General features: G+C 42.4%; 1 protein-coding gene across 1 annotated transcript in view; it reads right to left on the bottom strand.

Moving 5' to 3' along the window:
• Positions 1-1,070: 1,070 nt before the first annotated feature.
• Positions 1,071-26,180, bottom strand: part of fhip2a (FHF complex subunit HOOK interacting protein 2) — a 45,862-nt gene continuing 20,752 nt past the window's right edge. Inside the window, exons 7-17 of the mRNA XM_064321323.1 lie at positions 12,813-13,009; positions 11,730-11,844; positions 9,462-9,538; positions 8,908-9,100; positions 8,390-8,553; positions 7,445-7,588; positions 7,147-7,237; positions 5,901-6,044; positions 4,985-5,125; positions 4,435-4,538; positions 1,071-3,918 (exon numbers count right to left, since the gene is read on the bottom strand). Coding sequence (XP_064177393.1) covers positions 3,813-3,918; positions 4,435-4,538; positions 4,985-5,125; positions 5,901-6,044; positions 7,147-7,237; positions 7,445-7,588; positions 8,390-8,553; positions 8,908-9,100; positions 9,462-9,538; positions 11,730-11,844; positions 12,813-13,009 — 1,476 coding nt within the window. The 3' untranslated portion in view covers positions 1,071-3,812. The remainder of the gene's footprint in view (positions 3,919-4,434; positions 4,539-4,984; positions 5,126-5,900; positions 6,045-7,146; positions 7,238-7,444; positions 7,589-8,389; positions 8,554-8,907; positions 9,101-9,461; positions 9,539-11,729; positions 11,845-12,812; positions 13,010-26,180) is intronic.

The raw sequence follows: 26,180 nt of genomic DNA, 5'->3' as shown, positions 1-26,180 counted from the left end.
GAAATGTAGTTCAATTACAAAATGAGAAATATCGCTCAGCCTGCGTCCGGGTCTTTATTAGACTTCAAATACAAATAAATTCATTCATTTTCATCAAAACATTAGCTTAATAATAATCATATCTCTGAATTTAAGTAATACAATAATAAAGAATAAGCTGTAAAACTTTTTTCAATATATGTGAGGCATTGAAACATTTCTGGGTTGTATCTTTCATCAGTGAAGCAGCATTACTCAGTTGCCAAACCTCACACTATCAGATATGAGGAACAAACACTAGTGCAAAGACCAGGAATTGAGGTACAGTAATTCCCTAGTGGGAGAAAGCATTGTCCTAAGAGGGGCAGCAAGTGCTAGTGCACTTGCTTGACAACTTGTCAGCTGCCATAATGGACATTAAACAAAATTATAAAAAGAACAAAACTTCCCTAGTGGTTTAAGAGATAAATACAAGTGTTGCATAAATTACATGACCTCACTTGATGTTTCCAACCCATTGGCCAATGGAACGTTTCTAAATACATAATTAAGTGCCTCTAAACGGGCAATGAATTTGATTAGAGTAGGGTTGGGCTTTGGGGTTAGGGAGTTCGGGATTACGATGGAAGCAATAGGGACAGATGTTTGGTTTGGCAGTCAGGGATTAGAGTTGGTCACAGGTTGAAGAGCTATGCTTTAGGGTTTGGGGAAAGAAGTTGGAGTTGGGTTGAAAAATGTTGCACCTATTGAGAGGATTCCTCAAGGTCAGATTATGCAGTGACCCGGTTAGTATGTGTGTGTCTGCAAACTAGAAGTACTGACTCCAGTTTTCTGGTGATTTGTAATATCAGGGATTCTTTTCGGTTTAATTTTATTAATTATACCATTAAATACAGGCATAGTCTAGCCACTGAAAAGATCCCAGTGTTGGTGAGATTTTTTCAGCAAGATCAGGGTTTCTCAGGGTGTTTTTTGTATCACCAATACTCCTCTTACACCATTCACTTTCTCCAGACTGGTCCTTCCAAAAGACATCACACCTAGGGAACCCACGTTCATTCTGTAGAAATAACACAACTCACACCAAGAAGTGCCTTCAAGAACTTTAATGACTCAGAGACTGTTAAAGTAACTTACAATAGCAATAATGCAAAGCAACCAGCACATGTTGTGGCTCTGAAAAGCACTGTACACAGGTAGCATGTGAGAGAATGAGAGTGAAAGAGAGAGAGACAGATGGAGAGAGATGAAAAAGTATAAAGTGCAGGAGTGATCAGATGTGGTTGGCCCAGCTCAGGATTGGCTAGCCAACTGCAGAGGGTGCTGGGAGCATAACACCGGTTAATTTGATATGTCGTTTTATCCCCCTCTAAAATGAATAAAATGTAGCACGCTATTAATAATAAAACACTTAATACTGAAATGCTAGGAGGCAGGTTGTGTGCAGAAACAGACAGTGGGCCATCAGATCCGGCTTCCTCTTCCGACCCAAACTCCACAAGCCGTGTACAGCAAATCAACAGAAGTAAAAGTTCGCCGATTTTAACAGTGGTTGGTCTACATCCAAACTGTACACAGAAAAAATACAGGAGTCACACCTTGTCACCTCAAGGCGCAACAGAAATTGCGGTGGGTCACTTTTCGCACCGACTGTCAAAAGAAATTAAACAAAGCAAGTCTTCTTAGAACATTGTTATGCTATGACATGGAAACCATGAAAACCTTCACCGTGGAAACAAAGCTGCGAGTGTGGAGTAACACTTAAGTAAGGCAACTGCACCCCAATGTCAGGAAGAAGTGCTGCAGTGAAAACACGGTATGGACAGCAAAAACTATACGCCGTTTCCACTACACAGCAGCAGTATTACTACACTGATGCTGTGTAAGAAACTGCATGAGAACAATGCATTCATCATGACAAAGCCTTGAGAAATCTACAATATGTACATGCATGCATTACCAGTTGACTAGTCGAGTCATCGCAACTCCCACAATTTTACATTTACCTATTTACAAGTCTGTCAAAGCTTTACAGTGACTATTGGTATAAAATGTGCATGGATAAAAATATGATCACAAATATGCCTTTTCTTTTCCTCCCCCCTTTCTGGCACAACCACTCCTGAAACTTGTCTCTTAAGTTTTTTTTTTTTGGTTCATGAAAAAATTGCACAGTACAAAAACACAGATAATGGCCAACCTGTCAAGGGTATGAGAAGCTGGTCAGAATTTAAAAATGATGAAATCTATGTGCAATTATTATTTAACACTTAAAAGGCTGCAATCCTTGCACAGACGCTATAAAAACAGGGAGGGCGGAGAACGGGTGTTTTGTACGGGAAATTGAAAAACGATCCTGGCTGACCGCTAATCCGATTCGACCTCTGCTCAGACACTGCCCAGAAGAGCTTTCTGGTGCGTTAGCCACAGCCGTACGGTTACAGAACGATTGCTGGCCGTGTGGTCCCTGCCAGTTCTGAGCTGGCCCCGGAAGGTTGGGGGTTCGAAGACCAGCTGAGATCTCCCAGGGATTCTCGCTGGTGTCCTGAAAGGATGGACTCCGATTTCACTGCGTTCCAAACATGGGGCGATCCGGTGTGGACTGCTGTTCTGGTGGAAAGCCACTGACCCCAGTTGTTGTAGAATCTATTCACCTGAATCTCAAACCTTTGTCTTCAGATTCAGTTTAATCAATACAGAGCAGTACAGCTAGTGGTCACCTGTTAGAGCTGTAAACAAAATCCATATTAAACCCCTACAAATCACTTCACGACCCTCACAAACCAATAATTTTTTCCCTTATAAATAACATGTTTAGGACAATACCCAGAAATACAATTTTGAAAAATGTAATACTGTACTTACATCATAACCACTTCAAAGGCACAGACAACACAAGTGTACAGTGAGGAGAGGAGTCAAATGGACAAAAAAAATATTATTTTTTAAAATGTTAACATTTAAAACAGTTTTCCACGGTACTGTATGAGGGGCCAAGCGCACTGTCAATTTAACTCAAAACCCTCAGCAGATTCCACACTTCAGGCAGGAGGATACTCGCACTGACAGGCCGAGTCAGGAGTATGATCTTGCGGCCCAAGAGCCACCCTGCACCAATCCTCAGCCAAACTTCGGCACCGCTTTGGTCTGTTTCAAAACCGGGGTTTTGCTGCAACGGTTCCACAGCTCAGTGCATGATCATCAGCTTTACATTGACACAGCTCTGCTGCAGAAGCAGGCCTCCAAAACCATGGCAGTGGAATTCCTTTTTTTACCCTCAGGTGATCTTGTAGGCATTGGTTTGGCCTTTCCGTTTTAACTTTTACTCTTTTAACAGATCTTTGAGTTCTTAAAATTATTTTTTACATATCGTTAAACATTGGAAACATAAGAAATATAAAAAAAAAATCTGTTTTGGAAGTCTTCCAAATAAAATCGCATTTGAAGGTAAGAGCTCCCCCTTGAGGACAATTTCCCGGTTTGGATGTGAGAAGGCAGTAATATTGCATATGAAGGCAGAAAGCGGGGCTGGACAGGACCGAAAAGCATTTAGAGAGAGAGAGACTCAGCTGTGAGAGACTATTCCTTTTCCAACCCAATCCCAGTCCAGACAAGTAAAAGGAAAAAAAAGAAAGTAGACATCCTGTATTCACCCATTTTGCCCATTCACTCACAAGGAGTCCAGATGTCAGACATCCTCCACTTATCCTTCCCTGAAAGTATATGGGTTTCGGGTTCATGTCATTTCACACCCCCCCATCTCACTCCCCCGAAACTGTCCTCCTGTCCGCTGGGCTGGAGATCTGAGAGCTGATGAGCGTGGAACCCCGTTGCTAGGGGGAGGAGGCGGCGTGGAATTTGACGAAGGCGACGGCCGCCAGCTCCTTGCAGAACTCCTCCAGGACGATCACGCCTTCCAGCAGGGTCAAGTGGTCGATGCTGGAACAAAACAATTCAAATAAATAAGCAAACAAAAACAAGTGAATGACCATACAAAACAAAGTCTGCACATGCACAAGCACATTTTAAACTCAAAAAATGGCCCAAAACTTTCAGACCTCAGACCTGCTCAAAGGCAATATATATGCATCCTCAAACTAATTATTCAGGAATATAAAAAGAAGCACCTTGTCCAGACTGAAAGGCTGCCCCACTATGGCTAAAACAGAGCAATGTCTGGCACCTGCACAAGCACACACACATACATGCGTACGTGTGCACACACACATACACGTGTACGTGTGCACACACGAGCACACACACACACACACACACACACACACACACACACAACACGTGCGCGAACGCACACATGTACATACATACACACACACAACACACAGCACATGCACGTGCCTGCACACACACACACACACACACACACACACACACACGCACGCACGCATGCACACATGCACACACACCCACACGCACACACGCATTCCATAAGCTTACCCTGGCCCCTCAGGCTCCAGTCCCAGCAGTCTCTTTCTCACCAGCAGAAGTTTGGGGGTGAAATCGGGAATGCGATGAATCCTCAACATGAGGTCCCCGACCACCTGAGGAAGACCAGCATCGTCCAGATCAAGTTCCAGATAAAGACAAGACGGCAGAGACAAACACTGCAGGCACCAGAAAGTGCCAGTCAATGTAGAGACAGTAACATAAACTGACAACAATCCTGACAAACATACTCAACATACCCAGAATCAGCATGTGCAGAACTTAAGGAAGTGTGAAGATATAGAAAAGAGTTCACAGAGCGAGTTCAGGACAGGGGAGCCAGATGCAGTCTGGAGTTTCACCATTTGTTTTACTTACAAATGTGCACCCATAATGCACTTGTTGTTGCAGTCATTATAATATGCACTTATGTTTTATGACTTGACAGTCCAGGAGGTTTGGGTAAGAGCCCCATAATAAAAATGATAATAGTACTACATTTCACACTGCAGTTGGGCCCAAATGTGAAAGGACAGACACAGAGACAGGCAGACAAACGGACCCTGACGATGACGGAGAAGAGGGACCGGCAGCTGGGGGCCAGGTTGGTGTAGGGGTCCAGGAGGTATTCATGCAGGTGGGGGTGGGGAAAAAGTGCCAGTTTGGACAGCACCGATGTCACTTGCAGATTTACATCGTAGGGCTGAAAACAGAGCAGACGGCAGAAACATCAGCTCTGACGCACTCATTACAAACATCAGCTCTGACACACTCACTATAGACATCAGCTCTGATGCACTCATTATAAATATCAGCTCTGACGCACTCATTACAAACATAAGCTCTGACACACTCATTACAAACATAAGCTCTGACACACTCACTATAGACATCAGCTCTGATGCACTCATTATAAATATCAGCTCTGACGCACTCATTACAAACATAAGCTCTGGCGCACTCACTACACACATCAGCTCCGACACACTCATTACAAACATCAGCTCCGACACGCACTCATTACAAACATCAGCTCTGACACCCTCACTACAAACATCAGCTCTGATGCACTCATTATAAACATCAGCTCTGACACACCCATTACACACATCATCTATGACACACTCACTACAAACATCCGCTCTGACGCACTCGTTACACATATCAGCTTGGACACACACTGATTACAAATTTCAGCTCAGACACACACTTATTACACAAACCAGTTCCAACACATTTGTTACACACATTGGTACTCATTATACATTCAGATACACATTCTGACACACATACATAATATTAGGTAAATGTTCCACTGTTTGATGTTGTTGCATTTCAGTAGCTGTATACACAGCCTACTTGGTCAAATCAAAAAGAACAGGACAGTATCTCATTGATGATGCCTTTTTATAACCACATTTAGTAAACGGAAAGCTCTCCCGCTCCATCCCCCACCCCCCCTCCCCCCCTCCGCCCACCTGATCCAGGATCCGACCCATCCTGTCGAACAGGACCTTGAGGAAGTGCCCCTCAAAAAACGGGGTCTGTAGGTCACACTTCTCAAAAGGTTTAGGTGTTCCCCGCCACTCCCACCGCAGACAGACAGCACAGTATTCCCGAAACTGGGGGAGAGACAAAATGGTGGTAAACCCCACCAACTAATGATTCAGTTCATCCATGAATCAGTAAAACAATGAGTCAATTGATCCATACTTCTAAACTGGTCAATTAATGAGTCGACTGATCCATAATTGCACCAAGCAATGAGTCAATAAATCCATGAATGACTCAACTGACTGATCGGTTTGATCTAAACAGAAGTATACACGCTAGAGTGAAAGTACTATAATGTGGTGGAAAGAGAGGAGGGGTTTTGGTGTGTGACCAAGTTCTGTGTCTGTGATGTGTTTATAGTGGGGCTGAGGCAGGGTTATGGTAAACACACACGGTTGTGTTATGGGGTGTGGTTAGTGTACAGCTGAGGAGAGGTTGTGTTATAGGGTGTGGTTAGCGTACAGCTGAGGAGAGGTTGTGTTATAGGGTGTGGTTACAGTACAGCTGAGGAGAGGTTGTGTTATAGGGTGTGGTTACAGTACAGCTGAGGAGAGGTTGTGTTATAGGGTGTGGTTACAGTACAGCTGAGGAGAGGTTGTGTTATAGGGTGTGGTTACAGTACAGCTGAGGAGAGGTTGTGTTATAGGGCATGGTTACAGTACAGCCGAGGAGAGGTTGTGTTATAGGGTGTGGTTACAGTACAGCCGAGGAGAGGTTGTGTTATAGGGTGTGGTTACAGTACAGCCGAGGAGAGGTTGTGTTATAGGGTGTGGTTCAGTAGCCGAGGAGGTTGTTAAGGTGTGTTACGTAGGAGGAGGTTGTGTTATAGGGTGTGGTTACAGTACAGCTGAGGAGAGGTTGTGTTATAGGGTGTGGTTACAGTACAGCTGAGGAGAGGTTGTGTTATAGGGTGGTTACAGTACAGCCGAGGAGAGGTTGTGTTATAGGGTGTGGTTACAGTACAGCCGAGGAGAGGTTGTGTTATAGGGTGTGGTTACAGTACAGCTGAGGAGAGGTTGTGTTATAGGGTGTGGTTACAGTACAGCTGAGGAGAGGTTGTGTTATAGGGTGTGGTTACAGTACAGCTGAGGAGAGGTTGTGTTATAGGATGTGGTTACAGAACAGCTGAGGAGGAGTGTGGTTACTCAGCACATGGGGGAGGAGTCTCACCTGTCTGTGGGCATCTCTCAGGTAGGTGTCATACCCTGTACCCTCTACCTGGTAGGAGGACTTCGCCTCGTCTGGGACCAGACACAGGAAACTACCGAGAGAAAAAAGGGTCATTCCTTAATACTGTACTGAGGTCACTTCAAAAGCATGTCGTGATTACAGCAGAAATCTCTGCCCACGGAATTTCATTTATATACGATTCTGACACAGTTCATCACCGAACTAGCACACAATATTGGGTTTCATAATATAATATGCACAGCAGTAATTACATTAAACACATTTTTATGTTACATACCTGTTCACAATTTTATGCACTTCCGTCTTCCCATCAGTCTTTGTATGGTCTGGACTCTGAGATGGTGAGGCGCTCAGCCAATCAGGACTGGAAAGCCTGTTGTCTGGGGAGAGGTCTGTGAACAAAGGGTCTTCCTCCAGGTCTCTGTGAACAAAACACACACGCGAACAAACACACACACACACACACACACACAAACACAAACAATATTTAAAACTAAGGATCACAACGAAGGATACAGACATGGATTTTGGAAAAAATCTGAAAGTTCGATTAAGTCACTATTCTAGAGCGTTGGTGGCCCCCGCAGGCAGGTATCCAATCTGAACTGTGCCAGTGCTGACCGGCAAAGTGAATGCGATGTACATGTGCATGTGTCTGTGTGTGCAAGTGCGCGTGTGTACTGTTGTGTCTGTGTGTGTGCGTGTGTCTGTGGGTGTGCATTTGAGAGTATGTATATGCTTGTGTGTCTGCGCATGTTTATGTGTGTATGCACATGTGTATGCATGTGAGCGCATGCACTTGCGTGTGTGTGTGTGTGTGTACACATGTTGGCGTGTGTGTGTGCGCATGTGGGTGCATGTGTGTGAGCGCGTGTGTGTATGCGTGTGGGCGCGTGTACACCTGTGTGTGTGTGTGTGTACGTGCACATGTGTATGTGTGTGTGTGTGCATGTGGGTGCGAGTGTGTGTGCGTGTGGGTGCGTGTGTGTGCATGTGGGTGCATGTGTGCGTGTGTGTGTATGTGCGTGAGCGCGTGTACACCTGCGTGTGTGTGTGTGCGCATGTATGCATGTGTGTATGTGTGCGGGCACGTGTACACCTGCGTGTGTGTGTGTGTGCGCATGTATGCGTGTGTTCATGTGGGTGCGTGTGTGTATGTGTGTGGGCGCGTGTACACCTGCGTGTGTGTGTGCGCGCATGTGTGTGTGTGTGCGTCTCTTACACAGCCTCAGGCAGCGTGCCGTTCTCCACCGCCTCGCGCTCCTCAGGGCCCTTGTTCTCGGCGTAGCTCCTCTCCTCCAGGCTGCGCAGCACCAGGTTGTGCACCACATGCTCACACGGCTTCTGCAGAAGCTGCTCAAACAAGCGCAGCGTCATGATGCTGATCTGTCCAGCAGAGGGCGAGAGAGAGAGAAACAAGACCAGGTCAAAACCTAGTATATGGCTGGACCGGCCGACCAATGGTGTGACTTCATCACTCACTCAGTCAGTCACGGTCCAGCCGAAAACTGAGCCAGCATTCCAATATCAAAGGCATCCCTTATTAAACATCACTAAATAAAGGCATAAGCCATATCTTTTAATCTGTGGTCTTGAGGGCTTACCTCTACACTTCAAACACTTATTAAAAAGCTAATGATAAATTGTTACTGGAAGTTACAATGAAGGAATAAGGGCTTAGATGGTGAACCCAAACTTCCTGTATTTGCACAGCTGTATTCATTCTTTGGTTTCACCCACCTCATCTGACAGGTGGTCACAGTGCTCGATGAGCTTGTGTCTAAGGGGGATGCGGTTAATGGTGGCCAGAGACTCCGCCGCCCGTTCCTCCCCTAAGATGAAGTACACGGTCTCCAGCAGGAGCGACTCAGAAGTCACCTGCCGAATGATCCGATTCAGCAGTGCCGTTGATGTCAGGATACCCAACTCTGAGCTGAAGGCACAGCACAAGAGACAGAGTATTAGCAGGAGTAACAGAGTCAGAGTATCAGCCTGAGTAACAAAGTCAGAGTATTAGCAGGAGTAACTGAGTCAGAGTATCAGCATGAGTAACAGAGTCAGAGTATCAGCCTGAGTAACAAAGTCAGAGTATTAGCAGGAGTAACTGAGTCAGAGTATCAGCATGAGTAACAGAGTCAGAGTATCAGCAGGAATAACAGAGTCTGAGTATCAGCAGGAATAACAGTCTGAGTATCAGCATGAGTAAAAGAGACAGAGTATCAGCAGGAGTAACAGAGTCAGAGCTAGTATAAGCAGTCTTTGTTAACAACACCAACCCAAAACAGGTGACTTACGCCTGCATCAGCTGGGGCTCCAGAACTGACACAAAGAACCTGTCCCGCACTGCTCGAGCTAGCACCGCCCCTGCTGACTGCAGAGAAATAACGCTAAGTGAAATTAGGCCATCAAAGTATTACTACAGCACATCTAAGCTACAGGAAATGACACGGATTCACTTCCTAAAGCCGGGCACCCACCGCACGCGTATCGACCGCGAGCGCACTATGCGCGTAACTGAAGCGTAGTTGAAGTACTGTTATTACAACGGCAGCGGGCGACGTCGTCTCCACCAGATGCGAACGCGTCGCGAACCGGCTGCGAAGCTCGCGCGACACAAGCGAACTGAAGCGTAGTTTTTCGCTTCTGTTCTATTTTTTCGGCTTGTCGCGCGTCACGATGGCCTGTTTATACACAGAAATATGCTCTAAAATGCTAGGTATACATGCTCTGATTTATATTTCATCCTTATATTACTGGGGGTGTGTCCCTAGTTCCCTCTTGCAGTAGTGGAGAAAGATAAAACCAGATAAACACCAGATATTTTATAAGCAGCTAAAAAATACAAGCCTTTTCATTTTTCTATTGTCCTGGCAGGAAAAAAAAAATTAAAACTGGAACCTGGGAAAAAGGCAAACTTAGTTTCGCTATCTTATTTTGCGGAGGGGGCGGGGTAAATTTGAAAATACACCACAGAAAGACGTAGCCTATTGAATGATGTAGAAGTGAATGCACCGAGCAGCGGTTTGTTAGCTCGAGTGTTGGAAGGTAGTTTTTAACCAACCATTGCACAGCCTATTTGACTTTTCCGATGTCTTCGTTCGCCGTGCTTTCAAAAAGGGCTTGTTAATAAAATCAGATAATCCACAGTGCTTTAAAAAATCAGATTTAGTGGTCTTGCCGATGAAAATGCACCTATTTTATAAATGAAGTTGTAAGCAAGCCTTTATTGCACTTGTACTTCAAAGCTTCCGGTGTTCATGACGTTGTGGTGTTCATATCCCTTTAAACTGTTACGCTATCTTTTTGACGATTAATTGATTTTACTAAATATGATCATATAAATGTTTTGACGTGAATAACAAGACGACACGGGAATTCCCAATGGTTGATTATGGATTATTTATTATTATTATTATGATGATTATTATTATTATTATCATTACATCTTCTTCATAAAGTTGGCACGCTTGTTAACCAAGCAAATAAATTAATACAGTTTGAGATTGATTATTATGTAGGCTACGTTGCGATTTAAGCTTATGGTAATTCTTTAAAGCGTTTACTTTCTCACGTATTTACATGTGTTAAAAAATATTACCATATTAACAGACTGAAAAAGGTCTCTCACCAAGTATTCACTTACCCATAATCAAAAGTCCTGAACAAACGTGAAATACACGATGTAAGCCCACTGCAGACTGCGAGAGCTACTAGGAATATAGAGCTTTAAGCAAGCCTTTGCGCGACACAAACGGAACCAGTGGAGACACGCTACGCGTCGCACCGTGCTGCTTCACCGTGCTGCTTACGCGACGCGTGCGGTGGGTGCCCGGCGTAAGCCTGAGACACTGCACCTGCACCACCCTCTTTTGGCTGCTGGTGGGAATGTAATACAAATAACCGAGATTGCGTGTGCGTATGTGAGGGAGCAGATATGCATGTGTGCGTCACTGTAATCGAAGAATATTTTCACTTAATTTACAGTATCAGCATATTAAATGCATATCCCCTCTGGTGCATGTATGTTGCGTATTAGCATCAGTCCAATACTACCAAGTTCATTTTGAGCAATTATTAGCCGCTACCAATACAGCCCTAATACTACCGCGTGCCCCTAATATGTGCAAGGGCAGGGCGATATACCGACACTATAATTACCAGATGCAATTACTTACGGTCATCACTACCATGTGGTGTATTGCCTTTCTTTTAACTGAGGCGGTATTGAATGTCTGAACTTCAGAGGCCTTAGGAAATGCATTCAGGGAAAAACGACATCACTTATCTATTTTGTGTTAATAAAACAGCCAATCCCTACAATAAGGACGGCAATTTACCTCAAGGTGTTGATGACCGTTATTGCATTGTCAAATCACTGTGGTATGTCGCCCAGCCCTAATATATGTAGCTGAAGCTATGAGTGGTTGAGAGCACATTCCCTACCCATTTTGAAGTTAAAGAAGCCTCCCATCAAAGTGCCTAAAGTACACACAGGCCTAGGAGAGCCTACCAAATGATGATGTCAGTGGTACCCAGAGGCCAGAAGGGGGCGCAGCAGGTACCTTTTGTGCCTCTTTGATCAGCTGATCACAGTAGTCCAGCCAGGAGAGGAAGGAGATGAGCGTTCGCTTCCCCACGAAAGCGGCTGCATCCTCCTTTAGATTATATGCATCCAACCTGTCGAACACACAAGCACATAAAACACGCACATATTCATACTGGAGAATAAGACATGCATCACTTCACAGCCCACAACAGAACAGCAGCACAGAGATCCCTCCCACAGCCCAGCACAGCACAGAGATCCCTCCCACAGCCCAGCACAGAGATCCCTCCCACAGCCCAGCACAGCACACAGAACACTCCCACAGCCCAGCACATCACATAGATCCCTCCCACAGCCCAGCACAGGAGCACAGAGATCCCTCCCACAGCCCAGCACAGGAGCACAGAGATCACTCCCACAGCCCAGCACAGCAGCACAGAGATGACTCTCACAGCACAGCACAGAGATAACACCCACAGCCCAGCACAGCACAGAGATCCCTCCCACAGCCCAGCACAGGAGCACAGAGAACACTCCCACAGCCCAGCCCAGCACAGAGAACACTCCCACAGCCCAGCACAGGAGCACAGAGATCACTCCCACAGCCCAGCACAGCAGCACAGAGATCCCTCCCACAGCCCAGCACAGTACAGAGATCCCTCCCACAGCCCAGCACAGGAGCACAGAGATCACTCCCACAGCCCAGCACAAACCAGAGATCCCTCCCACAGCCCAGCACAGCACAGAGATCCCTCCCACAGCCCAGCACAGGAGCACAGAGATCACTCCCACAGCCCGGCACGGCACAGAGATCCCTCCCACAGCCCAGCACAGGAGCACAAAGATCACTCTCACAGCCCAGCACAGACCAGAATCCTCCCACAGCGCCAGCACAGCGACAGAGATCCCTCCCACAGCCCAGCACAGGAGCACAGAGATCACTCCCACAGCCCGGCACGGCACAGAGATCCCTCCCACAGCCCAGCACAGGAGCACAAAGATCACTCTCACAGCCCAGCACAGGAGCACAGAGATGACTCCCACAGCCCAGCACAGAAGCACAGAGATCACTCCCACAGCCCAGCGCAGAGACGCTCACCCCCAGTTGACTGACTCCACAGTCTCGATGTCCAGAGGATCCATGGCCAGTGGCAGGGCCTGGTAGAAGGTGGTCAGTCGGTCAGTCAGGAGCTGGCACAGTGCTGTGTTTTCTGTCAAGCACTTGGCTGCGGCAGGTTCCGGCAGGCTGACCAGCAGCATGAGGCCCTCACACGCCTTCACAACAATCCGCCCATCCTGGAACAAACCACAAGGGGGTCAGTACTGCAGGAATATATAACCCTAACAGTGCGTTTACACAGCGAGACTCGTTAACTGAGTTTCCGAAAGCCCATTCATTCTCTATGTAGCTAAGCAACACCCAGCCACACGAGCAACAGGGCAACTGAGCAACCAAAGTTGCCCGAAAAATGTAGCCCACAGTTTAACTTTTCGCGGGCATCACCCGTCAACTGCCAATCTGAGTTTCGGGCTTCCTATTTCTCCAACCAATATGATACCAATTTCGCGAATTATTGACTATGTGTATGCCAAAATATTCCGGTTTTTGCCCTTATTCCGAAAAAGACAATATTCCTACTAAGCTATTTACATGGCTAATGAAAATGAATATTCCATTAATATTCCCGTTTACATGCAGCCATACTCCGATTAACATAATGATGTACGTCCTACGGCTACAGCCCCCCTTCCATTCGTTCAACCACCTTCTTGAAAAGGTCGGCGTTGCGATATTTGCACATATCCAAAAACTTGTTGATATCCAAGTCTTTCATAATGTTTAAAAAGTAGGTGTGTTTCTCCTTCTGACCAGAAATATGGGCTTTTCTTTAGTGCATGCATCTCTACCCCAGCCTTGCAAACTGTTGGCTGGTTGGTTTGTTTACAACGCACAGAGCTGACCGTAAACAGGCAAGAGGCTGTGTATCGCAAACTGCGGTAAAAACCCCAATTGAGACGCATATTCTAAATGCGCTGTATACATGTCCAAAGAATGCTCCTAAAACCCAAATAATATCAGCGTATCCCACATGTCTTAATCGGAAAATGCTACATTCGGAATAAGGCCTAATTCGGAATATCCAAACGGAATATGCTGTTTACATGACACGTATCAAATTCGGAATATTGTCATATTCGGAATAATAGTGGAAAATTAGTGTGCATGTAAACGTAGTCAACGTTTCACTCAGTGAGGAAAAATGGATGAACAACTTATCATTATGGTACAATTGTGCCCGGTGTTATAGAATGTTTTAAAAAAAAAGAGTACAGGGATAAGCGTCTGAAAATGACACTTGGACGGCAGTTTCAACTTGCTTGCTAGCTAGTGAGTGAGGGAGATAGACAGATTGCTAGCTAGGCAGCACACTAGTGAGAGAGATATGGAGAGATAACTAGCCAGCTAATGAGAGGTTGCTAGCCAGGTGGCTAACTAGTGAGAGAGATACAAAGACATATATGGCCAACAAGATAGCAATAACAAATATTTACCAGTGTCCTTACATAACTATAGAAACAAAATGAAATTATATGTGGCTATATGCCAAATATACTGTACATCTTTGATGACACCATTATTTCTCTTCAGTAATATATAGTTGCACGAGACCACTAAAAGGATACAATGGGAAGCTCCTGCCCCACCCTCAGCCTAATAAACTTGAGCAACCCATCAACTGAGCTGCTTGCTGTGTGAACGCAGGTTTACTGACAAACAACATACAGGGTCAGTATTGCAGGGATATATAACCCTAACTGACAAACAACATACAGTGTCAGTACTGCAGGGATATATTACCCTGACACAAACTGAGAGTCAATACTGCACACAGTGCCAGTACTGCAGGGATATACAACCCTGAAAACACAAATACAGAGGGTTAGTATTGAAGGGGTATATAACTCTGACACACAAACACACAGGGTTAGTACAGCATGGGGTATATAATCATGAAACACAAATACAGAGGGTCAGCACTGAAGAGGGATATAACTATGACAAACAAACATATAAGGTCAGTACTGCAGGGATATATAACCCTAACACGAACGGTCAGTATTGAAGGGGGATATAACCATGACAAACAAACACAGAAGGTCAGTACTGCAGGGGTACATAACCCTAACACAAAGGGTCAGTACAGAAGGGGAATATAACCATGACAAACAAACACAGAAGGTCAGTACTGCAGGGGTATATAACACTGACACTCAAACACAAAGGGTCAGCACTGCACTGGTATTTTGCTGGTTGTGCAATGCAGAAGGTCCTAGTATTGCAGGGTCATGTAACCCACACAGCACAGAGTAGTGTTCCCCATACCGTTAAACAACAGCGATTCACTACCACTCCAAAAATCGGGAACAGCTGCTAGTCAATACGCACACAACCCTCACATTAAATGACAGTACTTTTTTCTGGGGCTCTAATATGATATAACTGACGCGCCAAAATTTCAGCTGTGTTGCCAAGTTTTGTGTTGGGTTGTCAAGTCCAAGGTTTTAAATTTGAATAGAATCTTGAACGTGCACTCAATAAAAGAGCATTATTAAAAGGATTCTTAAGAAATTTTCTGAGGTAACCTATGTTGTTGGGACACACGGAGACAGTAGATATCTTCTTTTAATAAATGTACTATATGTGATTGTTTCGCATGACCATAACTACCATATAACTATTAGTCAACATTACGATAACTTTACAAAGCGATAGTTCACTTTCTTGAGATTCCTGAAATACAGCACAAAGGGTCAGAACTGCAGGGGTACGCATAAGGAGTGTCAGTACTACAAGTATACGTAACCATGACACACAGCACTACTATGTACATAGTGTGTAGCAGTGGCGGCTGGTGGCTTAAAAAACTGGGGAGGACAGGAGGAAAACCAACCCACGGCGTCATGTTATTTTACACTAGTTGGCTACTTATCTCTACTTTCTTATGTTCAAGTTATGTTATGTTCTTATGTTCAAATGTAGCGATAGTCCAACTAGCAACCTAATGCAAACTTACTATACAACTAAGGTAAGGTAATAGCCTACACCTGAAGTTTATCCCCATCTCCTATAAGGAACAAATATCATATTATCATATATCATATTACAACACAAAGGATGCACATGGATGGGAATGAATCTTGTGTGTGTGTAATGTGTCACTAGAAGCCTGTCAGTCCAACGAGGGGTGACGCAGCACCCTGTACGTTACAGAGGGAATTTTACGCAACACCCTCTCATACCAGACCTTATTCAGCTTTGAATCTTTCTGGTGACCTGGTCTAGCATTTTTGATCATGGTTATCTGTGGAGTTGGTCGTCCAGCAGTCTTGATCCTTACTTTTGCTGCGTAATCCAAACTGTGGAATGGCTGTGACAACAAAAAATCCACAATGTTCTTCCCCATCCCACTCTCTGCGTCTGCCCCTCTGTGACCCCCTCACTCATGCTGCCATTAATTGCCATGTTAGCAATAGCAGCACCACTCTCCTCCAAATCCATTCTCGCCGTTAGAGTCCTTCAGGGCTGCTACAACAAGCTAACTGTTGCGTTGGCTAACGCAAGTAGCTAGCTACTGCTCGATAAAAAATGGGGAAACGTAAATATGAAAAAAGGGAATTTGGACAATCTCCTCTGCCTCTATGGACCAGCCTCCTCTGGTTGAAAAGGCCTAAATAAAATGTCATTTTTTAGTGATGTGTTTAAAAGTAGTTCGCAATTTGCACGTTATAATACATTACAGTGGTAGAGAATTGAATACAAAATTTATTACCTAACTTATCAGAAAATAACAGCTATTTTCTTTAATAGGATTTAATACGAACCAAAGTCAATTGGGTAATTATAAAAAAATCTAACCTTTTTGTTATAATAAAAACCGAACATAATACCATAAACTTTAAAATCGAGAGCTAGTTCAGTTTTCAGTTTCCTGAAACGGAAAACGATTGGCCAAAAACTAGATCCTTTCTCCCCAATGATAGTTATTACTAGCCGAGGGAAGCAGCTCATTTTTTTAACATTGTATTAAAGGAAACAACAATTTTCTTATGTTCTGGAAAGTCAGCGATTTATATATATTATTATTTGATTATACTGTAGCATTTATGCTATTATGGATTAAAAATAAACTGTCAAACTCTGTTTTCTGAAAAATCGGTCTGACCTTCCTCGGGGTATGCATCATCTCACACTGGCAGCAAGTTGGGAATTGGGAATCGAAAAAACGCATCTCCTTTTCACCATAATTTAAAAATAAAAATAAAAAACACCCATTTGTAAAACTAAAATGCTTTATACCACACTGCAGACATGATCTTAAGCCTATGTAATGACCATGACCGATAGATGGCCTAATGTAACACTCTTCATCAATTTCTTTGATGACAGACTGTCCAATTTACGCCTCTAATTACTCATTTGCGAAACAGAAGGAACCTGCTGGGTGAACGGAGATTTCACTTGCTTTCTTACAAATCTTCGAGCAAATAGAACATTAAAAATTTACACAAATATGTGGTCGTTAAACATTTAAAAGGCTGTGTTTTTATTACTTCTGTTACTTCCCACAACACGTTCATGCATATTCATTGCAAAACCATTTTCTTGAATTAAAGTACACAGCTGGATCAATTCCAATAGTTGTATTTCTGAAATATAGCGTTTTTGTTATATAGGCAATAAGGGAGGTATTACCCTTTTAACCTCTTAAGGCACAAGCCAAATTTTGCCAATCCTTGCCCATTTAGGGGGTACCCTATTTAAAGCTTTATAACTCCAGACGTGAACACCACAGAGACTTGAAAAATGGCTTAAATGAAGCAAGACATTTGTACAATTTACAATACTAACACAGATTAGTTTATATTCATAATTTTGGAAGAAATAAAGTGCCACACATGCAATTGTTTTGACAAAAAATCCAAAATAAATTTGCACTTTTTAAGTTCGCAATGAAATACTGCGAGATTGAATATATGCAGGAGGTTAAACTATACATGTGCTAGGTCAAAAACTTCTTGACCACAAGTTCATAAAATCTAAGGGTGGATATGTAGAACTACTATAGATGTATGAAGCAAAAACTAAGCAGTGTACCCAGCATCTCCAAATCTATCCAAAATGTCTAAATTATGCATTGCTGTAAATCATAACATATCCATGTATTTCACTACAAATCAACTGTTTTGACTCAAGAAAATCACTGTTGCATAATTTTCAAATGGGAATTATAAGCTTTCAGTCAGTACAGTGGTCTAATATAGCTAGGTGTCCAGAAACATATCCAAAATCTCTCCAAAATTGAATAAAATGTTTTTTGTCCATTATAAAGCATATAAATGAGCCCCTTATGAGGGTTTAAGATGAAACATTGCTATCAGATTAAAAAAATAATGCAAAAACATTGTCACTCAATGCGGTACAGTACCTAAATGTGTAATAATTAACTCGTGTGTATTTCTATACTCTGTACTCTCGTATGTTTTATTGTATGGGGATGAGACAACATGAAAACAATTTTCACCCGTCCACCACGTTTTGGCAATGTTCCGGCTCTGACGTCATCACTGTTTCATGCTTCACAAAAACTATTACACTTCCGTCTAACGCTTACATTACAGTGTGAAATATTTACATTATATAACACCACTAACCTATTTTAAAATACTCAATTTCAAAAAGAACGTATATAACCGAAATATTTTGAACGATAATACTTACATAGCAATAGTGAAATCTCCTCTATGTTCAGTAGATAGAGACAGAGAGACAGTATCAATTATATTGTTCTATTCGCTTCTGTTTTGCTCCAGAAAACGATGTCAGCTAGGTCTATCAGCAAACATATGGCTTAGCTATGTTCAGAAGTCCTCAATAATAATAGTATTTTCCAAGAAATTACGAAATATCCTTGAACGCGCTTCGTTAGGTGCATCGTATTTGTCTGCTAACAGGGTGAATGCGTAAGTGAATATGATGCTAAGAATATTTTCTGTTACGCTGACCTATAAAACGCTATTCCAAAAGCAGAATTAGACATGTTATACATCGTTAGAAAGCTTATACTCTCGCCTACCGAATAAATGAATTGTAAATCTAGTCAGACTGTACCAAAAAGGGCGACGACGCCGTAAACAACAGGTGTGGTGTTACGCACAGCTATTTTGGAAGATACCCAGGCGTCACAGATGCGCCTATATTTCCCAAACGGATTGTCCAAGACAATATATGACCACGCAGTCTCAAAAGGGACATCTCTACACGTAAAACCAACAGTAAGGTTTTATATTTATTCAATATTTAGTCCCAGATATTGACTGTAGAATGACATGGTATCATTTTTAAAAACTTTTCTCGTTTATTTCGTTATTCAGTGAGCAGCGTTTTCACTGCTGTATAGGCATATCTTAGGGCTATTGTCGGGTTTATCTTGTTGCTATGACGGAATACGATTTTTTAGTGGTGAAAGAATATTTTTTATGAATGCCAAGATAGACAATATTGTCCATTATGTCAAGGGTGGGGGGTGTTTTTTAGATGAGACTGCAGGGAGGGGGTGTGTGTTAAATGAACGACGGGAGCGACAATGGTGGGGCTGCGAAACTCCGTTTTCGGCATAGTTGTCATGTATCGTCTACTAATGAAACTGAAACAACGCGTTTCTGTTTTCATCTCACACTTTGGTTGCAGTAGCACCGAATGTTTGAGTTTAGTAATTTAGGCACGCGGGCGTGCCCACCACTAGGGGCAATGCGCTAAGAGGTTAAAGATACTCAATTTCAAAAATAACATATATAACCGAAATATTATGAACGGTAATACTTACATAGCAATGATGAAATCCCCTCTATGTTCAGTAGATAGAGACAGAGACAGTATCAATGATATTGTTCTATTCGCTTCTGTTTTGCTCCAGAAAACGATGTCAGCTAGGTCTATCAGCAAACATATGGCTTAGCTATGTTCAGAAGTCCTCAATAATAATAGTATTTTCCAAGAAATTACGAAATATCCTTGAACGCGCTTCGTTAGGTGCATCGTATTTGTCTGCTAACAGGGTGAATGCGTAAGTGAATATGATGCTAAGAATATTTTCTGTTACGCTGACCTATAAAACGCTATTCCAAAAGCAGAATTAGACATGTTATACATCGTTAGAAAGCTTATACTCTCGCCTACTGAATAAATGAATTGTCAATCAAGTCAGACTGTACTAAAAAGGGCGACGATGCCGTAAACAACAGGTGTGGTGTTACGCACAGCTATTTTGGAAGATACCCAGGCGTCACAGATGCGCCTATATTTCCCAAACGGATTGTCCAAGACAATATATGACCACGCAGTCTCAAAAGGGACATCTCTACACGTAAAACCAACAGTAAGCTTTTCTATTTATTCAATATTTAGTCCCAGATATTGACTGTAGAATGACATGGTATCATTTTTAAAAACTTTCTCGTTTATTTCGTTATTCAGTGAGCAGCGTTTTCACTGCTGTATAGGCATATCTTAGGGCTATTGTCGGGTTTATCTTGTTGCTATGACGGAATACGATTTTTTAGTGGTGAAAGAATATTTTTATTAATGCCAGGATAGACAATATTGTCCATTATGTCAAGGGTGGGGGGTGTTTTTTAGATGAGACTGCAGGGAGGGGGTGCGTGTTAAATGAACGACCGGAGCGACAATGGTGGGGCTGCGAAACTCCGTTTTCGGCATAGTTGTCATGTATCGTCTACTAATGAAACTGAAACAACGCGTTTCTGTTTTCATCTCACACGTTGGTTGCAGTAGCACCGAATGTTTGACTTTAGTAATCTAGGCACGCGGGCGTGTCCACCATTAGGGGCTGTGTGCTAAGAGGTTAAAATCACTACACACGCGAAAACATGTTTTCTTTAACCACTGCCCAGTGGCAGAGCTTGGATATTAGGACAGGCGCGTATTGGCACATCACACTATGTTACAGAAATCTAACTCAAAAGCTATGACCACAGCAGTCGCGTAGCAAGTTTGTGACAGTTAATACTTGCCAGCTAGCCTATTAATTAAAACGTTTTCATTTTTTTAGGAGTTGGGTGTTAAACAAACAAACTCCATAATATAGGCCAAGTCTGACAGGATGACTTTAAATTTGAGGGCAGTTTACTGGAGTTTGGCTTGTCTTCACACCCCCACTGCCTGACAATAGCCAGTTGTAGATGCGGAATGCGGATGTGCGAATGTGTCTGTCTCTCCTCTGGCAGGCTATTTAAGCGACTGAACGATCAAACATAAAACATTATCAGTGGAATAAACTATATTCACACTGTAGGCTACTGTAGGATGCTACCGAGGATAAATTGATGATAAATTTGCATAAGCCAATATATTTAAGGAAAAAGGGTTTTAACGATATTGAAACAGCAACACCAGACCACAGATAGTGGGATGAAATTACAAATGCCGCGTTTCCACCGCAGGAACTTTACCCCGGAACTAGGAACCTTTTGAGGAACTCAGTGCGTTTCGACCGCAGGAACTAGGGTCTAAATTAAGTTCCGAGACTTTATTTTACCCCCAAAAAAGTTCCTGCTCAGGGGGTAGTACTTTCCAAAAGTACTGGAACCTTTGGGGTGGGGCGCAATCGCTGAAAATTTCTGATTGGTCGACTACTTGCAGTGTTTAATTTCAACCGCCATTTTAAAAAATCTGCAGCCGCAAACCGATTAATTTTCATAATAACTTAAAATCAAACTTGTATGTTATGCGGCGCAGTAGCCTAGTTTTGGTTATAGCCTGCCAACGTCTTGGAATTATAACGTGTGCTCTTCTGTTCTTTTCTTGCTTTAGTATTTGTTTTATAAAATGCTAAGCATTCGTGCTAGGACAGCATATTACGTACCAAAACATTCAAACGGTTTAATTCGGTTGCTGAATATTTTCTTCCGGATTTTCTTTGTTAGCCCGTTGTAATTGACTCAAAACAAAGAGACAACATGAAAACAATTTTCACCCGTCCACCACGTTTTGGCAATGTTCCAGCTCTGACGTCATCACTGTTGCACGCTTCACAAAAACTATTACACTTCCGTCTAACGCTTACATTACAGTGTGAAATATTTACATTATATAACACCACTAACCTATTTAAAGATACTCAATTTCAAAAATAACATATATAACCGAAATATTATGAACGGTAATACTTACATAGCAATGATGAAATCTCCTCTATGTTCAGTAGATAGAGACAGAGACAGTATCAATGATATTGTTCTATTCGCTTCTGTTTTGCTCCAGAAAACGATGTCAGCTAGGTCTATCAGCAAACATATGGCTTAGCTATGTTCAGAAGTCCTCAATAATAATAGTATTTTCCAAGAAATTACGAAATAAAAGCAAACTGGAAATCACCTTCCGCACTTCAAAACGTTTGATACAGTTATGTGAGCTATGCGGTAGTTCTGCATAATTTACATTGGTGATACAGTAAAAGCAAACTGGAAATCACCTTCCGCACTTTTTGTCAGGGTACAATAACAGGTTAATTCTAGTAATCGTCCCTTTTGCTTTTTCAGACTGCCGTAATTTTACTCTGCCATTCTTCAATTCTACAAAAAGACCAGGAAGACTATGGACTAATTTATGGTGCATGGTTCGCATCTGGAGGGCACACTTCGCTGCTCGGCTAGCAGTGACTTTGAAGGAAAGCAAATGGTGGCTGTACCACTGCTAATTTAAATTTTCACGCAAGTCCGAGTTTTCGTTCTATTCTTGTCATTTTGCGATTAGCCTATATGGAATTGACGATGAGAAAGTAATCAATTCAACAGCAAATTGTTTATAACGTGTGCATGTTTTCTGCTGTTGTTGCCAGTTATTTGTGGAATGTGGATGCATTCTGTCGCCTCGGATGTCAAGACATGAAAGCGAATGTTCGCATAAAAACATAATGAATGTGTTTGAGAGGATATATAAAACAGTTACAATCTGACTATTGGCCTGTTATATCCTATTTATTGCATAACAACGGTCCAAGTTCCATATATAGTCATTGTTGGCAATCCGTTGTATATAAGTGGAATAAACCCCTCCGGGTTGTCCATTATATAGAAAATAATGTAGGCTACTTCGGTGGTAGTATGGGGTTACAGAAGAAATCATAGGACAGATGGACCGACGGCAACGTTGCTTTTTCACACTTCAGTGGGCTAATTTGCCTAATCTTCGCGGGACTTTAGACCGCAGTGGAAATGCAGACAACAATGGGCTGAAGGAACCTTTTAGTTCCTTGAAAAGTAGTTCCTGGGACTAAAAGTTCCGGGTACTTTTGGTGGAAAAGCGGCTAAAGGCTACATTTCAGTTGGTCCACCTCGCAATTCCACAACTCGGCACAACAGTTTGTTCAGATGATCAATGTATCTGTTGCAATGTATCTGTGTCTGAACGATCCAACATAAAAAATTATCAGTGGAATAAACTATATTCACACTGTAAGCTACTGTAGGATACAGTGTTACCGAGGATAAATTGACAGTACATTTTCCCAAGACTTCTGGACCACAACAACCATTGTTTCAGAAACTGCTGCACATAATGAAATTTATAATCATAAAAAATGGACAGATGAGGTTTTCCTTGGTTGTTAAATCACCTTGGATTTCTACATTAACTTCAATGAGCAGCAAGTGCTTTTCCTCTGAAGTATGCGCAGTAGAGATGGTTTCCCCATTACTTCCTAGGCTTCACCGCCTGGCCCCTCCTACCATCTCCAGTTCTTATGTAGGCATGATGGTCTGCACACATCTTTGCTGGTCTCTCTCAAAAATGCCTCAAAAAAAAAAAAAAACAACGACTATGGGAAATTTGCCTTGAATACATTCTAATTTAAAACAATTCACACAAAACCAAATAGCCAATGCAGACCAATCTGGTGTGTGCTTATAATAAATTTCCATTAATCATTTGGTACAGGACTGAATTGTGCATATAAAATTCTCAAATGACAACAGCAGTGAACAAAAAGTTATTTACTGTGTTACATTTATGATGCGTTACATTTACAAACTCTACCCTAAATCCTAAGTGAAACTAACATGGATGACTTTAGACCGTGCTCAAAATTATCTGACTATTATTGCTCAAAATTATCTGACTATTATTAAGTTTCACAGTCAGACCACAAAGTTTGTTGAATAACCATTTATAGATGTAAATGTCACTCAAATACACATAAAAATGTTACGGGTAACAACCATGTCCCTATTTTCAGCTTATCTTCAAAATGGATTTTCCTCTCCTTTCCAGTTAAAATAAGAGCGGAGATAACACGGTTCTGCTCATGAGTGCCACAGCTGAAGTGTTAACTGTCAGATATGGTTTTGAGTGCTCGCATTTGCTACCTGGTGGTGGTTTTGCAAACAAAAGTAGTTCCTGTAGAAATACAAAGAAAATATATGCAAATCTGCCGCTGCCGGGAAGATCTCTCGCGGCAGAAGTGTCATCTGAAATCAGTGACCACTGTAGCTGATTGCTGGCATAAATGGCCTATACAGGCCACAACCATGGATGGGGCCACAGACCTCAGGTCATAAATGTTTCTTTCGTTTTTTTAAAAGACTTTTTAATTGTGCAGTATTCAGAGACTGCAACTAGCTTTTTGGATGCTATTGTTCTTGTGCCGGTTTCCTGGTTCGCGATCGCCGAAAAATCCCCCCACCCACACAGTTCACAATTGCTTGCCCGCTCCCCTCCACCACGGTCTGTGGTCGGTTGCCCCCAATTACTTCTTGCTTAGGGCACCAAAATCCTTGTGCTGGCTTTGCTCTCTTACAGTGGCCCCAAAAAGTATTTGGACACTTAAGCCACGCTTAAAAATGTATGGATTTCATTGAATTAAAAAACAAAATTTTAAACCAAGTGGCATTTATGTTAAAGACAGATACCTTAAGCACACCTTTCAAGCAAAACGTTTCAGAAAAAGATGTTTGTTAGGTTTTAAATGATAAAACAATAGATATACTGTTCCAAATTAGGACAAAAAAGTATTTGGACACTCAAACCTATACTGATTGTGAAACTTAGTGGAACATGTCCATGGTTAATTTGATGATGAACTACACCTGTGGTTGGAGCACCTGTGTGAAATTAAGGATAATTGACTCATTTACCCACTATAAATGATCTTGGAGCAGTTGTTTGAAAGTAATTGCAAAAATGGCTAAGAAAAGTGAAGTAAGTTCTGAGAAAAGGTCTAGCATCATTTGTTGGCACAAAGAAGGCAACTCTATTCGACAGATCAGCAAAAAACTTAATCTCCCATCTTCCACAGTTGGGTATATTGTAAAAAAATTCAAAGATGAAGGACTTGTGAATGAGAACAGAAAGCGCAGAGGCAGACCCAGAAAGACCACCAGCTAATTGGACAGGATAATTGTTGGTAGCATCAAGAAAAACAGGCGAGAAACAGCAGCAAGGATTGCCTCAGACATCAACAAGAATTACCAGATACAACTCAGTTCACAGACTATTCGAAACAGGATCAATGAGCATGGGTACAGAGGGCGAGTAATGCGGTGAAAACCATTCATTAGCCTAAAGAATAGGAAAGCCAGGGTAAAATTTGCAAAAGAACATGCGCACAAAGACGGCAGCTTTTGGAGAACTGTCTTATTTTCTGAGTCCAAATTTAACCTCCATGGCAGAGCATTTGTGTGGAGAAAGCCAGGAGAAGAATTCCAACCGGACTGCACTAAAGGTACTGTAAAGCATGGAGGTGGAAATGTGAAAGGCTGGGGCTGTTTTTCTTACAGTGGTGTTGGTGAGCTTGTGTGCATTGATGGAATCATGAACTCTGAAGTATACAGATGCATTTTGGATGCAAACTTACAGAAATCAGCAAAGAAATTATTCAAATGACAGAAGTGGCTCTTTCAGCAGGATAACGATCCAAAACATACCAGCCGCCTGTTGAAAGAATACTTTGCCAAAAAGAAAATTTCAGTCTTAGAATGGCCGTCCCAGAGCCCTGACCTAAACCCTATAGAGCATCTATGGGATGCAATGGAGAAGAAAATGTCAGGCCATCGATGCACTCGTGTGGATGAATTGAAAGCTTTGCTGGCTGAAACGTGGAGGAAACTTTCACCACAGCTGTTCATGAAACTAATTGATTCCATGCCCAGACGTTGTCAAGAAGTTTTGCGAAGTAAAGGGTGGCAAACTAAATACTAAAAAACTGTGATCTTTATTGAAGGCATTATTGAGTGTCCAAATACTTTTTTGTCTTCATTTTCAGTAGTATATCTATTGTTTTATTGTTTAAAAGCCAACCAACATATTTTTGTGAAATGTTTTGCTTGAAAAGTGTGCTTAAGGCATCTATCTTTAACATAAATGTTATTTGGTTTGACATTTTGTTATGTA

The sequence above is a fragment of the Anguilla rostrata genome, chromosome 2 (genome assembly GCF_018555375.3).
Source record: "Anguilla rostrata isolate EN2019 chromosome 2, ASM1855537v3, whole genome shotgun sequence".
In the NCBI taxonomy this organism is placed as follows: domain Eukaryota; kingdom Metazoa; phylum Chordata; class Actinopteri; order Anguilliformes; family Anguillidae; genus Anguilla; species Anguilla rostrata.
This window is presented reverse-complemented; position numbering and strand designations above follow the sequence as displayed.